Here is a 13,710-nt window from a genome sequence, read left to right as displayed (position 1 = left end):
TGGGGCGCTGGTTCATCATTAATGCAAAAAGAGTGATTATTTAGAAGCGGGCCAACATCCTTTGGTGTGATGCTTCTTCAACAAATCAGGACTCGTTAATCTCCCTTCTTTTCTTAAACATTTTGTTATAATTTGTTATTAATTCTTGTTCTATTTGTGAACCTCGTTAATTGTTTTCAGTTTGGTAGTTTGTAGAATGCATATGATTTTCTTGGGCGAGAGTTGTTCATTGGTTGTTTGAACTAGCGCACAAAGTTCAAAGCCGGGGTGTCGGACTAGAGCTGCCACTTACTGTATGTTTTCTTCTGCTCTGAACCCGTTGTCAATAGTGCTTAGTAAGTACCAGTTAAGTAAATATTTGTGAGGTGCTAACCGTAAAAAAGGATTGATTTCTAGTGTATATTTCTCCATAATGAAATTTAATCATAGTATCGTGGATCTCGTAGGGGGTTAACCAACTTTTGGAGATGTTAGTGACATGCTTTGATTTTTAGCTTGAATAAAAGCAATTATGTTTTGGTACAGGGAGATGACTTGCCAGCTGCTATTACTTATATGCAGTGGTTTGCACTAGTACAGTACTTAGCATATTTTTTTTTTTACTAATGTTTAGTTTGACTTTTCATGTCACATTAACTGGTCGCTAAATAAGAGCTTATTTGATTGATGTGACTGAAACTAGGAAGAGGCTGCTGAGGGCTACATCATTGATTTTTAGCTTGAAGAAAAATAATTATGTTTCGGTACAAAGTGCTGACTTGTCAGTTGCTATTACTTATATGCAGTAGTTTTTGCACCAGTACAGTACCTAACATATATTTTTTTTTACTATTTTTAGTTTGACTTCTCATATTACATAAACTGGTAGCTGAATAACAACTAATTTGTTTGATGTGACTGAAACTAAGAAGATGCATCCGTGGGGAACATCTTTCATTTTTGTGACAATGCCCATTGAGCCCAACTATAGAGTGCTTTAAGAGTGTGCGGGTAAAGCTAGCACCTTGCAAGTTGAAAACAATGAAGGCAAGGTGATGTGTACTTTATAAATTTCAATTTTTTTAATTTAAAATATTATTTTACCTATTTACTCATGATTGATATATAATTTCTAATAAGTGCGCTGGTTCACCATTAATGTAGAAAGGGTGATTATATAAACGGGGGTTAACATCCTTTAGTGATGCTTCTTCAACTGTGACAAATGAGGTCTCCTTAATCTCTCTTTTTGTCTTAAATAATTTGTTATAATTTGTTATTAATTCATGTTCTATTTATGAACAATTGTTGCAAGTTGAAAACAATGAAGGCAAGGTGATGTGTACTTTATAAATTTCAATTTTTTTAATTTAAAATATTATTTTACCTATTTACTCATGATTGATATATAATTTCTAATAAGTGCTCTGGTTCACCATTAATGTAGAAAGGGTGATTATATAAACGGGGGTTAACATCCTTTAGTGATGCTTCTTCAACTGTGACAAATGAGGTCTCCTTAATCTCTCTTTTTGTCTTAAATAATTTGTTATAATTTGTTATTAATTCATGTTCTATTTATGAACAATTGTTAATTGTTTTCAGTTTGGAACTTTGCATAAAGCATATGATTTTTGCAGGGCGGTGTAGTTCATGGGTTGTATGATAGCGCACAAAGTTCATAACCAGGGTGTCGGACTAGAGCTGCCACTCACTGTATGTTTTCTTCTTCTCTAAACCCATTGTCAATAGTCTTTAAAAAGTACCAGTTAAGTAAATATTTGTGAGGTACTAACCGTAAAAAGGATTGATTTTGCAGTCTCCATTTCCCCATATTGAAATTTAATCATTGCATTGTGGATCTCGTAGAGGGTTAACCAACTGTAGGAGATGTTAGTGACATGCTTTTATTTTTAGGTTGAAAAAAAGCCATTATGTTTCAGTACAGAGAGTTGACTTGTCATTTCCTATTACTTATATGCAGTGGTTTGCACCAGTACAGTACCTAGCTTATTTTTTATTTACTATTTTCAGTTTGACTTCTCATATCACATTAACTGGTAGCTGAATAACAACTTATTTGTTTGATGTGATTGAAACAAAGAAGATGCTGCCGAGGGGTACAAAATTCATTTCTTTGACAATGCCCATTGAGTTGAACTCTGGAGTGCTTCAAGAGTGTGTGCTGTCCGGGTGAAGCTAGCACCTTTGGAGTTGAAAACAAAGAAGGCTAGGTGATGTGTACTTTATTCATTTTCAATTTTATAATTTAAAATATTAATTTACCTATTTGCTCATTATTGATATATAATTGCTAATAGGGGAGCTGGTTCACCATTAATGCAAAAAGAGTGATTATTGAGAAGCGGGTTAACATCATTTGGTGTGATGCTGCTTCAACTTTCACAAATCAGGACTTCTTAATCTCTCTTTTTATTCTTGAACATTTTGTTATAATTTGTAATTAATTCTTGTTCTATTTGTGAACATCTGTTAATTTTTTTCAATTTGGTACTTTGCTGAAAGCATATGAGTTTCTCAGGTGAGAAAAGTTCATTAGTTGTCTGAACTAGCGCACAAAGTTCCAAGCCGGGGTGTCGGACTAGAGCTGCCACTTACTGTATGTTTTCTTCTTCTCTGATCCCATTGTCAATATTTGTGAGGTGCTTACCGGAAAAAGGATTGATTTTCAGTCTTTCTTTCTCGTAGAGGGTTAACCAACTCTAGGAGATGTTAGTGACATGCTTTGATTTTCAGTCTTTCTTTCTTGTAGAGGGTTAACCAACTGTAGGAGATGTTAGTGACATGCTTTGAAGAAAAGCAATTATGTTTCGGTATAGAACACAGACTTGTCAGTTCCTATTACTTATATGCAGTGGTTTGCACCAGTGCAGTACTTAGGGGTAATGATGAGTATTTTCCACTTTGTACCGACAAGCTGAACGGAACCGACCCATATATAGAGAGTAGTATCCACTAAAGCATCTCTGCCATTAATGCCGGGGCTTGTTCATTTCACAAAACTTTCAGCTTTGTTTTCATACTCTGGTGATATCTTTCCTAATATACCACTCTAAATCTCTCTCATTTTTTTTACTTATTTTTATATGGATTGTACTTTGGGGTTGTAAACTTTTGTTCAGGTCTGGTTTTGCAGGTTTTGTGTCGGACCAGAGAGAGTATCATGCTGCTGCTCAAGAGCACATAGATTATTATCTGAGAGCATATATGCAAGATAAGTTAGTTTCTTCTTTATATTTTCTTTCCCTTCTAGTTGGAAAACTGTGAAATTGAAACCATTCCTATTTCCTAGTTCATTCTTGTGCATATATAGCATGTATGTATTGTTTGGAGGTTTTGCTCGAACTGAGTTAACAAGTCTCAAGACACCATGAACACTTAACGAGATGTGATTCCGACAAATTACTCAACATAAGTGTTTATTTTGACAAATTGCAGCTTGCTGGGAATAATTACTGCCTAAACTTTCCTATAACATTGTATTATTTATTAGTTCTAATTTTAATGATTTTACCAATTTTACAGTTTCAACTAAAAGCAATGCGACAATGGCAGGCTAGGAAGCTTGACGATTTTGAAGGCTGTCGTGTTGAATTTCCACTCAATACGAAAAAAAGAACACTGATAAATTATGTCCTTTTTTTTCAATTTCCATTTTGTACTGGCCTTAACTGTCTGGGATTATACCTATAGATGGTCATTATACGGGTGGGTGGGTATACACATAAAAATATAGTGCAAATAAAATGAGGACCGATAAATTCTGTTATGGCCTAGAGAAGAGAGTACACTAATTTAGACCGAATTTTGGTTTCCACATGTTGTTACAGTAAAGAGTGAGCCCTAACCCTAATCAAAACTCTGATTTGGGTTTTATTTATAGCTTCTTTCCAACTGAAATTACTGCAGGCTGATCTAGAATTAGTAAATCATTGCCTCTCAAATATATATATTTTTTAAAATATTATTTTCTGTACTATTTTATGGCTGCTTAACTATATTGATACTTGGAATGTGCAGATAGATGCATCTACTGTCTCACACGGACTAGTAAATTAGTTTTTCCTCTGCTTTATGCTTTGTTGGGTTGATGATCAGCAATTTGATGCTACTAGAGTTGGTTTTGACTCGAACGAACATAGTCTGCAAGGTTAGTTCTTTCTTTAAATAAATATTTCTTTCTTTCTTTCTTTCTAGTAAAGGTAATAATTTAGGCAATTGAAGCAGAACTGCTTGCTGTGCATCCATACTGGACTGGGTAACTTGTATGAAATTGTATTGTAATTGTGAATTACCTAAATAACCACAGTATTAACATTGGAAAATGGTGCAACACTGGATGTGAAGCAGACAATTGGGGTGGTTCATACCGATGTGATGGATATACTGTGTCAAACTTTTATCGGTTTAATTTGCAACTTGTCTTAAAAAATGACATATGTAATTCACAGTTTAACTTACTCATAATTGCATTTATTATTGGAAGTTTTGAGGAAGTAGGAGACACCACACGGAAAATACAACACTTCCTTCCCTGTTCTGTAAATCTGGGATGGATGGGTGCCAAGTGGATGAATTGTCAGAAGAGGTTTTAGAGCTACGTTGAGGGTCAAGCTAAGTAATATATATATAATTTATGTGAATCTTGTTTTATTCATTGAACTTATTTATGTAGCCTATATTTTATGGTCCTGAGTTGGCCAAACCTGAACCCAGCCGTTTGTTTACCTTCGTTACCTCAATTAAATATGTCATACCTTGTATCAATTGCATAGGATATAATTATCACTTTGTACAAGCTAGCATGTCTAGTATTTTCCACCGACTCTGACTAGCGTGTTTTTGTTGATAAACCCTAAATTTTGTCATATCGATAATGATGCCACGCACACTTCTGTGTTCTGACTATTTTTAATTAATTTCTCTTGAAGCTAAAAGAATGAATTCAACATCTTTTCGTTGATGCCAAATGACAAGAACAACTCTGATGACATACGAGCATGACATCAAATGTCAGAGGGCATCCTTCGATCTTCTAGGGTTCCATTAACATTGGAAGAAGTTAAGTTTCCTTTTCTTCTAACCCTATCTGTTGTGATATGCTAGCAGAATAGGATTTCTTTTGCTGAAAATTAGGCTCATTTTAGCAACTCTCATGTGACCTTTCCTTGCGGTACCTAAACTATATTGTACAGTACCTAAAGAAAATGAAAGGAACCGTCCCATATAAAGGAAGTACCCCCTGAAGCAGTTGACATGAATGTTGGGGCTTGTTCATTTTACTTTTATGGAAAGAACAAACAAAATTTTCAGCTTTGTTGGAGAACACTGTTGAAGTTGAGAATTGACGCCTAAGGGCTTTTTCTCAAAAAAAAAAAGAAGTTGAGAATTGAGATCTTAGTGCCAGTTTTTAATCTCTCATTTTTAACTTTCTTTATATGGTACTTTTGGGTTGCAAGCTCGTGTTCTGTTATGGTCTGGTCTGGTTTTGTAACAGGTTTTCTGGTATGACCCAGAGTACGAGGGTTGTTGGCTGTCTCAAGATCACATAGATTATCATCAGAGCATATATATAAGAGTAAAACTGGGTGGTCTTACCTTCGCCAAGTCCCTTGTTGAACTCAAGTCTAAAATCGATTGAATCGGCTTCAAATCACGAATTTGAACCGTTGAAACCCGCCTACCTTACGAGTGCGTTTACATGTAAAAAAGAAATTAATTTTGCATAGAGTCAATGGTAAAAAATGATTCAAATAATGAATGCTTTAAAATTAATTTATTAACTTTCTAATTTATTAACCTTTTAATTTTGAGCGCTTGACTTTATATTAAATTAATTCGAATGTTTACAATTTTCACATGTAGAGGCATCACTCGTAAGGTAGGTGGATTTCAATGGTTCGGATTCGTCATTTGAAGCCGATTCGATGGGTTTTAAACTCTAGTTCACCAAGGGACTTGGTGAACTTAAGAACACCCTAGTTTTACTCCATATATAAAGATAAGTTTCTTCTTTATATTTTTTTTTCCCTTCTAGTTAGAATATTAATTATTAGGCTCATTTTAGCAACTCATAATCATAATACAATACAGGTATATCAAGAACTTTAAAAAGTGCTGCTAAGATGCAACTGATTCTCAAGCATGATATGATGAAAATTAAAATATAATTAAATTAAAGCATAAAGGCAGGAATAAAAATTGAACTGTTAGGAAGTAAACAAACTTTCCAAGATAATAATTTGTTATTTTAGAAAATGTACTGAAGATATTTTAGGGAAAATGGTGAGCTTAAATTACATCATTTTTTTTTCCTTCGTCATGTTACATTATTAGAAGCAAGCAAATTATATGTGCTGCATTATTGTTCTAAAATTTTTTTTTTATTATATTTTCTTACTTTTACTTCTAAAAAACATTAATTGAACCTATAAAAGGAATATAAATAAATAGGTTACCCATACAAAAATAAAGGAAAAGAATAAGGTATTACTGTAATACTTCTAAATACCGTCTACTAACAAAATGAGCAATACAGAAAGTCCTAAATTAATTAAAGTTGAAGTAAGTTAAAATTACATGTTTTTATGCTAAATATATGAATGTTGGTTGATATTGATTAAGCTCGGTTTGCTATTTTGATATCTGTGCATAATTCAGTATTTTCAGAATTTGAAGGTAATCGGGTATCAACTAGAATTCATTGAATAGCAGTCAAGGTTCTTAGCAGCATTTTTTGAAGTTGTTGATATACCTGTTTTGTTTTATATATATATATATATAGAGAGAGAGAGAGAGATAGATAGAGATGGGCTATATGGTTCTTAGCAGTATTTTTTGAAGTTGTTGATATACCTGTTTTATATAAATCGTTGGTTTTGACTTGACTTCAAAATAACCGATCCAAATTGTTCAATTTGATATCCATATTAAAATGTATTTGGAGATTAAATTTATATTTTGTTTGGAAATTGTTTTTTTTTTTTAGAATTTTTTAAAATCACTATTTTTCTAAAATGGTCCAGATATTTCTGAAAACAACGATTTTAAAAAATTCTTAAAAAAATAATAAAAAATTTCAAAAAAATATAAAATTTGGCCTCCAAACACATTTTGATATGGAGAACATGTTGAGCTCTTTAGATCGACTATTTGAACTTCAAATCAAACAGTTTGCAGTCCAATGTACAAGAGGACATATACATTGTAATGCACCATAACCCAACTCTCTCTCTATATATATTTCTTTTTATAGAACCTAAAATGAATCAAGTTGTTTTAATTTTATATGGTCGAATCTATTGAAGTGAAATTATTGTTTTAATTAGTTGATATGTTATTTTTTTACCTCTTTCATATAGAGACTTGATAATTAAATTATTGTTTTAATTAGTTATGTTATTTTTTACCTATTTTAATTAGTTGATTAGAAATTAAATTAAAAATAGAATAATCTAATTAAAACTGACATTATATATTAGAATACATGTAAAAAATAATTAAAATATATAGCCAGCTATATATGTTAAAATAAAATTTAATCATTGTAAAATATCATAGTTAGATGCACCGACTGATGCTGACAAAAACGGTAAACACGAGGTTTTGAGGTCCAAAAAGTTATCAGTAAGCATCTTCTAACGAGTTTTTTTTAGTTATTTTGGGTCTTTTTTCGTAAACTTTTAAAATAAAATCACAGCATCTGCTGCATCTCCCATTTAAATTTTTTACTTTTGAGTCCTTTCATTGAACCACCTCTTTCTTTGTTATACTACAAAAGAAAGAAAGAGGTTGTGTTTGTTCCTACAATACAACAACTGAGAGGAATTACAATAATAGTCATGCCAACTTTAATTGGTTTGGATGTAAGTGAACCATTATAATAAGGGGTCGTTTCTATTAGAAAGGTGAGAGCTAAATATATTAAGGAGAAATTTTATAAAGTCTATTACCTTTGGTAATAAATGGAAAAAGGAAAAGGTGCAGGGTACAATTTTGCTATTTGTTCCCAGATGGTATATATATATGGTATATATCATGAACTAAGAATTTCAGGCAAATGGATATTTGGACTTAAAAACAACAAATTTAATTGCAACTCAACAACCGAAAACATAAAATTAACCAAAAAGGGTAAAAGGACAAACAATGAAACAAATACGTATGTACAGTACAGTGCCAGTGCTAATTAAACAATTACAATTCCAAACCCTTTACCAATCTAAATTAGAGCAAGTCTGAATTTAAATTTAAGACGAAAAAATAAGCCATACTCAATTAAGATAATAAATTAAAAACACATTATTATATACCAAAACAATGTCGTCAATGCTTTATTGTTTTATTTCAAAAAGGAAAACATAATAAGGTCAATGCACTATGATAATTAATTTTCCTTGGGAAGTTCCTGTCAGCTTAATACTTGACACAATCTTACAATATTATCTATCTCCCCTATACATCTCTCTTAACCTATACCAAAGAAAACACAATATTTCCCATCTACATCTTCCTTAATATACCTCTGTATATGACATGTTTCTCTTTTCTCTCCCTCTGTTTTCTCTGGTGACTACGTACAAAATGAAGATTTTTCAAGCATTGAGATCTCTCAGAGAAACGTTTTTTAGCAACTTGATGACTTCTTTACAATTCTCTTCTAAATAGAGATTTTCGAAATAAGCGCACTGGTAATTATGATCAGCATTACACGGTAGCCCTGATCTCCAATCCTTCCCTTTCCTTCCATGTGCCCTACCAGTTAACTCGGGAATCTAAAGCAGAAAACAAGATGTATATTCATATAGTCAATAGCAATATATGAGGGTTAATTCTGTGTAACTTAAAAAGTACAGGCTTATCACAATCTAGACTTAGATCTTGTTGAGCATCGTTAAGGTTAGAAGTAACAAAAAATTATTTTCATCAAAGAATTTATCACTCATTCATATGGTAGCGCATATAATGAAATTCTTAACATATAGATTCCAATAATAATAATAAAAAAAAAGGTTATGCACCTCATGAACTAGCTTTAGTGATCTCAGAGGAGGACAATTTTGGAGCATCATGGCGAGAGCTTCAAGGTTGTGCTCGTGAAAACAAAGGGTCAATTCCAAGTGCTCCAAATTAAGAAAGTCCGGCACATCTTTTTTTGATTTCAACAAAAAAGAAATTGGGTGCCACTCATCCTATAGAAATAAAAAAAAAACTTGTCAAGTTTATCCAAGTAAAGCATCAAAAGCTATACAATTGTATCGTAAGTTACCAAGTAATCATATAAAGCTGTCATACTAGCTAGTATCATATTCATGTTTGACATATCATAACACGCCACTTTAAATGTGAAAGAAAATAATAATTAAGAGAGGTTAAGTTAATTACTTCGCTTTCCTTTAAATGCATAGTTAGCTCTTTTACATGTGAGATACTGTTCAGTAGCTCAGCTACAACATCGACATCTCCCTTATGAAGCCAGAGAAGGTTAATCACAGCTTTTCTCAACAAAGGGAGCTCTACATGGACTTGACATGGACTTTGAAGGCCGTCTCGAATTTCCAAATAAATTGACTCCAATGAAGGAAGATTTAAGCTCAAAGAATCTATTTTTGTTTTATGAATAGAGCTAATAACCAGTTGAAGTTTTTTGATTGTCTGGGAGGAAAGCCTAAGCACAGGCGTGTTGTATAACTGAAGGTTTAAATCTTCCAAAGAACACAATTTAGAGAGGTGTTGATTGAATTTGGTCATGTCAATAATCTTGACTGATCTAAGAGAAAGGCTTGTAAGATAGGTTAAAGTAATTTCCGAAGGAAAATTAAATTCAACACACATATTGAAATCATTATAGCAGTTAACAAACGACAAGCTTCTGAGAGAATTAATGGTGAAGACAACATCAAAGAGAGGTGAAATTCTATATCTTGAAAGCGAGAAAACTTTGACGGTGAGGTGGCGTAAGTCAAGAGAATGGGCCTTGACAAACAAGGAAGAAAGAAATGAGGGCTCAAGGTGATAGAGGCAGACCTCTAGGTGCAAGCTGAGGAGGGAGTAGAAGGGATTACGGTCGAGAAGTGCATGCATGGCCATGGAAATGAAGTTATCTTTTTCAGGATAAGGAAGGCTTTGGTAGATGAGCTCAAGGGAAGGAGAGATCTTCCAAAGGTGGTGGAAGCGACGAGAGAGAATGGAGGTGCGAGCGGCCATGTTAGTGGGGAGGAGCGAGAGGATTGTGAGGAGCAAATCGTCCGGGAGAGTAGAGAGATGGTCGATTGCCATTATTTTCTTGTTTGATTTTGAGTTCACCATGGCATTTGGTTATGCTTGCATTAAGTAGAGATATATAAAGGTTAAAAAGGAAAGTTCAAAATGATTATTAGGGTTTAGGCCGAATTTGTTTTTTGTTATATTTATTTAGCTAAAGATCTTAAATTCAGTTATATGTTAAATTGTAGTATATTATTAATTTTTACCTCTTAATTTGCAGACTTATTTAGAAATTTAACTAAAAATAACACTATATAAATAAGATACATGTACACTATTGTGTTAACAAATATAAATATACAAACAAGTTTCAATTTCCAAAATGCAAATAATATTTACTAATATACAACCATAAATACAAATTCTAATTCTGCTCTAATTGCTATTATAATTCTACCATTAGTTGTTGACATTTTGGGCTTTTTTCCATAAAATTTTAAAAATTAAATCACTTCATTTAACCTTAATGACAACTTTAAAAATGTTTCCATATGTCGTATTCTGTCATCTCCATTTAAATTTCCTTCCTATAGTGTAATAAGAGGCTGTTTGGATTAGATTCTGAAATTTGAAGTCCTAATTTTTTCTAGAAGAGAGTTCAAATGCATCATGATTTTGTGCTCTAATATGGTCTACATTTTTTTATCTCCGTTTTCAAAGTTCAAAATGATTATTTGGATTTAAGCCGAATTTGCGTTCAGTTATATTTATTTAGGTTAAGATCTAAAATTCAGTTATAAGTTAGGTTATTTTTTTACCTCTTAATTTGCAGACTTATTTATAAATTTAACTAAAAATAACATTCTATAAATAGGATACATGTACACAATGTGTTAACAAATAGAAATATACAAACAAGTTTCAATTTACAAAATGCAATTACTATTACTAATATACAAATACAAATACAAATTCTAATTCTGCTCTAATTGCTATTATAGTTCTACCATTTTTTGTTGACATTTTGTGTCTTTTTCCATAAAATTTTTAAAACTAAAACACAGCATTTAACCTTCCTTCCTTGGTTAGACTATGTGCCAAGTGATAATAAAAAAGAACAGTAAAACATTGCTCCTATTAGCTTCTACAATATAACAGCTAATAAAGAGGATTTCCTCATGCCAACTTTAGTATCAATTAGACAGAGGCCTAACGTTGCTTCGGTAATTATTTTCAAAACATGAAGTTATGTACAACTGAAATTAGTGAAATGCATAGACGTTATAAAAACTTCATTAGTAGACATAGTTCCAATTTGATATTACAAAAAGTTTCGAACCTTGGTAGCTACTACCAAGTTTTCAAAAAAAAGAAATTACAAAAAGTTTACAATTGCAAACAATTAAGATTGTTTTGTGATAAATCTTCTGAAAAGAGTTTTATCTCATAACAAATACATCCAAGTGTTTTGTTGATAGATATACGAACACAATAATATTTACAGCTAACAAAATATGTCAAAAAAAAATGTACAAAATATGGTAATAAAGTAATATTTCAGGATCCTTGAGTCGTCACCATCGTATTCCTTACGCTCAAGGGTTAGAGCATGGAAGGAGTGCACTGCGCAAACCGGCTGACCTGTATTTAACAAACTAAGTCAACCTATTAAGTTTTGTTAAATGAATTAAAAGTAGTCCAATGAGATGCCCAAAAATAGTTAATGCTGGACAAATGCCCTCACATAACTTTGATATAACATATTTATTTACTTTTGTGAAGAAAAGAGGGGACTTCATTCTCATAACAGGCGACACAATAAGCAACATGAACCTTACAGAGGCACTCCAGGCTCACAAGGAAAGGAGGAAGAAGGATCCGGACACAGTCATGACTATGTTTGTCAAGCGATCCAAGCCAATGCCTCTGACCTACCAGACCCGCCTTGGAAATGACGAGATAATGACGGCCATTGATGCTGAGACAAAGCAACTTTTATTCTATGAAGATTGATTTGACAGCTCTAAGCAAGAAGTGACACTCGATAAGTTGTTGCTCGCTGATAACCCATCCCTCTATCTACGAACTGACGTGGAGGTAATACATTCCTTTTTTCCTTGAGCAAAATACTGCACGGGAGTGTACCTCTCAGTGTACTTGTTATATCTAGGTTGATTTTGTTCAATATGCACCTTTACAAAAAAACAAGAAACACCATGTATGCCTCTTTTACATGAGTCTTCATTATAGGATCATGTAATATTAATACAATGGTATTCTATTCCTACTGACATGACCAATCTAGTACGTACAATCATTTCCTTAAAAGGAGTATACCTATGACAACAAGTTTGTGGTGCCATAGGTTACCTTTATTTTTCTTCTATGATACTATTTAACAATCTGAAGTTCAAGCAAGGTTCTGAACTGATCATCATATTTTATGTTGCAAGATCTACATAATTTATATGTTTTTTTTAACCGTGTTGTATAAGATCAGTTGCTCTTGATTTTCATTTATAACTTTTTGAAGATTGTTGTCAAAGCAACACTTTCAGTCATTGTTGATAGTAAGTAAATCAATCAGCCCCTCACTTATTTTGGATGGGAATTTTTTTATCTGGAAATTTTGTAGGATTGCTATATAGATATATGCTCATGTGAGGTCATACACTTTATCATTGTGATATTAAATTTAATGGCACAAATTCTAATTTTCACTAATTGCTATCTGTAGGTTGTATTAAGTGAAGTAGCAATGTGAGGTTGATTACGTTGAATAGGCCTCGTCAATTGAATGTCATCTCTTCTCGGGTGGTACTATCCTTTATATTAGTTATAGGTTGCAAGAAAGAGAAGCATTTTTTTATTTAAGTCAAGTAAATAGATTTTTGATGGCAATTAACTTGGATAATTTGGTGTCTTTTGTGTGTTTTGTGGATATATGGCATGTAATTTGGATAATTTTTAATGGCAATTAACTTGTTTGGTGTCTTTTGTTTGTGATTGTGGCATATTATTTTTTTAATGTCAATAAATGTTGAATGGTAATATATGGCTAGCAAAAATATGGAGGCTAGCCCAGAATCAAACAGAACCATGCCAACACTGACGCTTTAAAAACAGTCAGTGTTGGTGGTCAACACTGACGCTTTAAAAACAATCAGTGTTGAGCACCAACACTGACTGTTTTTCAAAACCGTCAGTGTTGAGAATCTACACTGACTGGTTTTTACCCGTCAGTAAAAGGTAGCTTTCACTGGCGCCGGCTTTACTAATGCCGCTATAACAGTCAGTGTAGGGGTATTTTAACAGTCAGTGAAGGGGATTTTTGTACTAGTGAAGGCCAGATGAAAGTACACAAATCTGGTTGGGAGGACCTGGCATAGGTTGCTGATTATTGGGACCAGTTTCTTTTCCTTGTACGTACTGGGCCAACTCATCCTCTGCTTCATCAATTTCCTGTAACAAAATATACTAATGATTTTAATCTTCTGCTGGAAA

At 32.8% G+C, this 13,710-nt stretch overlaps 1 protein-coding gene and 1 long non-coding RNA gene across 2 annotated transcripts; one reads left to right on the top strand and one right to left on the bottom strand.

The window, feature by feature from the left end:
- Positions 1-8,594: 8,594 nt before the first annotated feature.
- Positions 8,595-10,278, bottom strand: LOC144567244 (FBD-associated F-box protein At5g60610-like). Its single transcript, XM_078317337.1, has 3 exons — positions 9,385-10,278; positions 9,021-9,191; positions 8,595-8,774 (listed from the first exon to the last, which is right to left on the bottom strand). Exons 1-3 carry the CDS (start codon positions 10,276-10,278, stop codon positions 8,595-8,597), a joined length of 1,245 nt encoding a protein of 414 aa, XP_078173463.1.
- Positions 10,279-11,993: 1,715 nt separating this feature from the next.
- On the top strand, positions 11,994-13,183 carry LOC144549463 (uncharacterized). The gene is made up of 2 exons (XR_013509686.1): positions 11,994-12,303; positions 12,944-13,183. It is a non-coding gene; the product is annotated as an uncharacterized LOC144549463 (long non-coding RNA).
- Positions 13,184-13,710: the final 527 nt, after the last annotated feature.

The sequence above is a fragment of the Carex rostrata genome, chromosome 2 (assembly GCF_964058835.1).
Source record: "Carex rostrata chromosome 2, lpCarRost1.2, whole genome shotgun sequence".
NCBI lineage: Eukaryota > Viridiplantae > Streptophyta > Magnoliopsida > Poales > Cyperaceae > Carex > Carex rostrata.
This window is presented reverse-complemented; position numbering and strand designations above follow the sequence as displayed.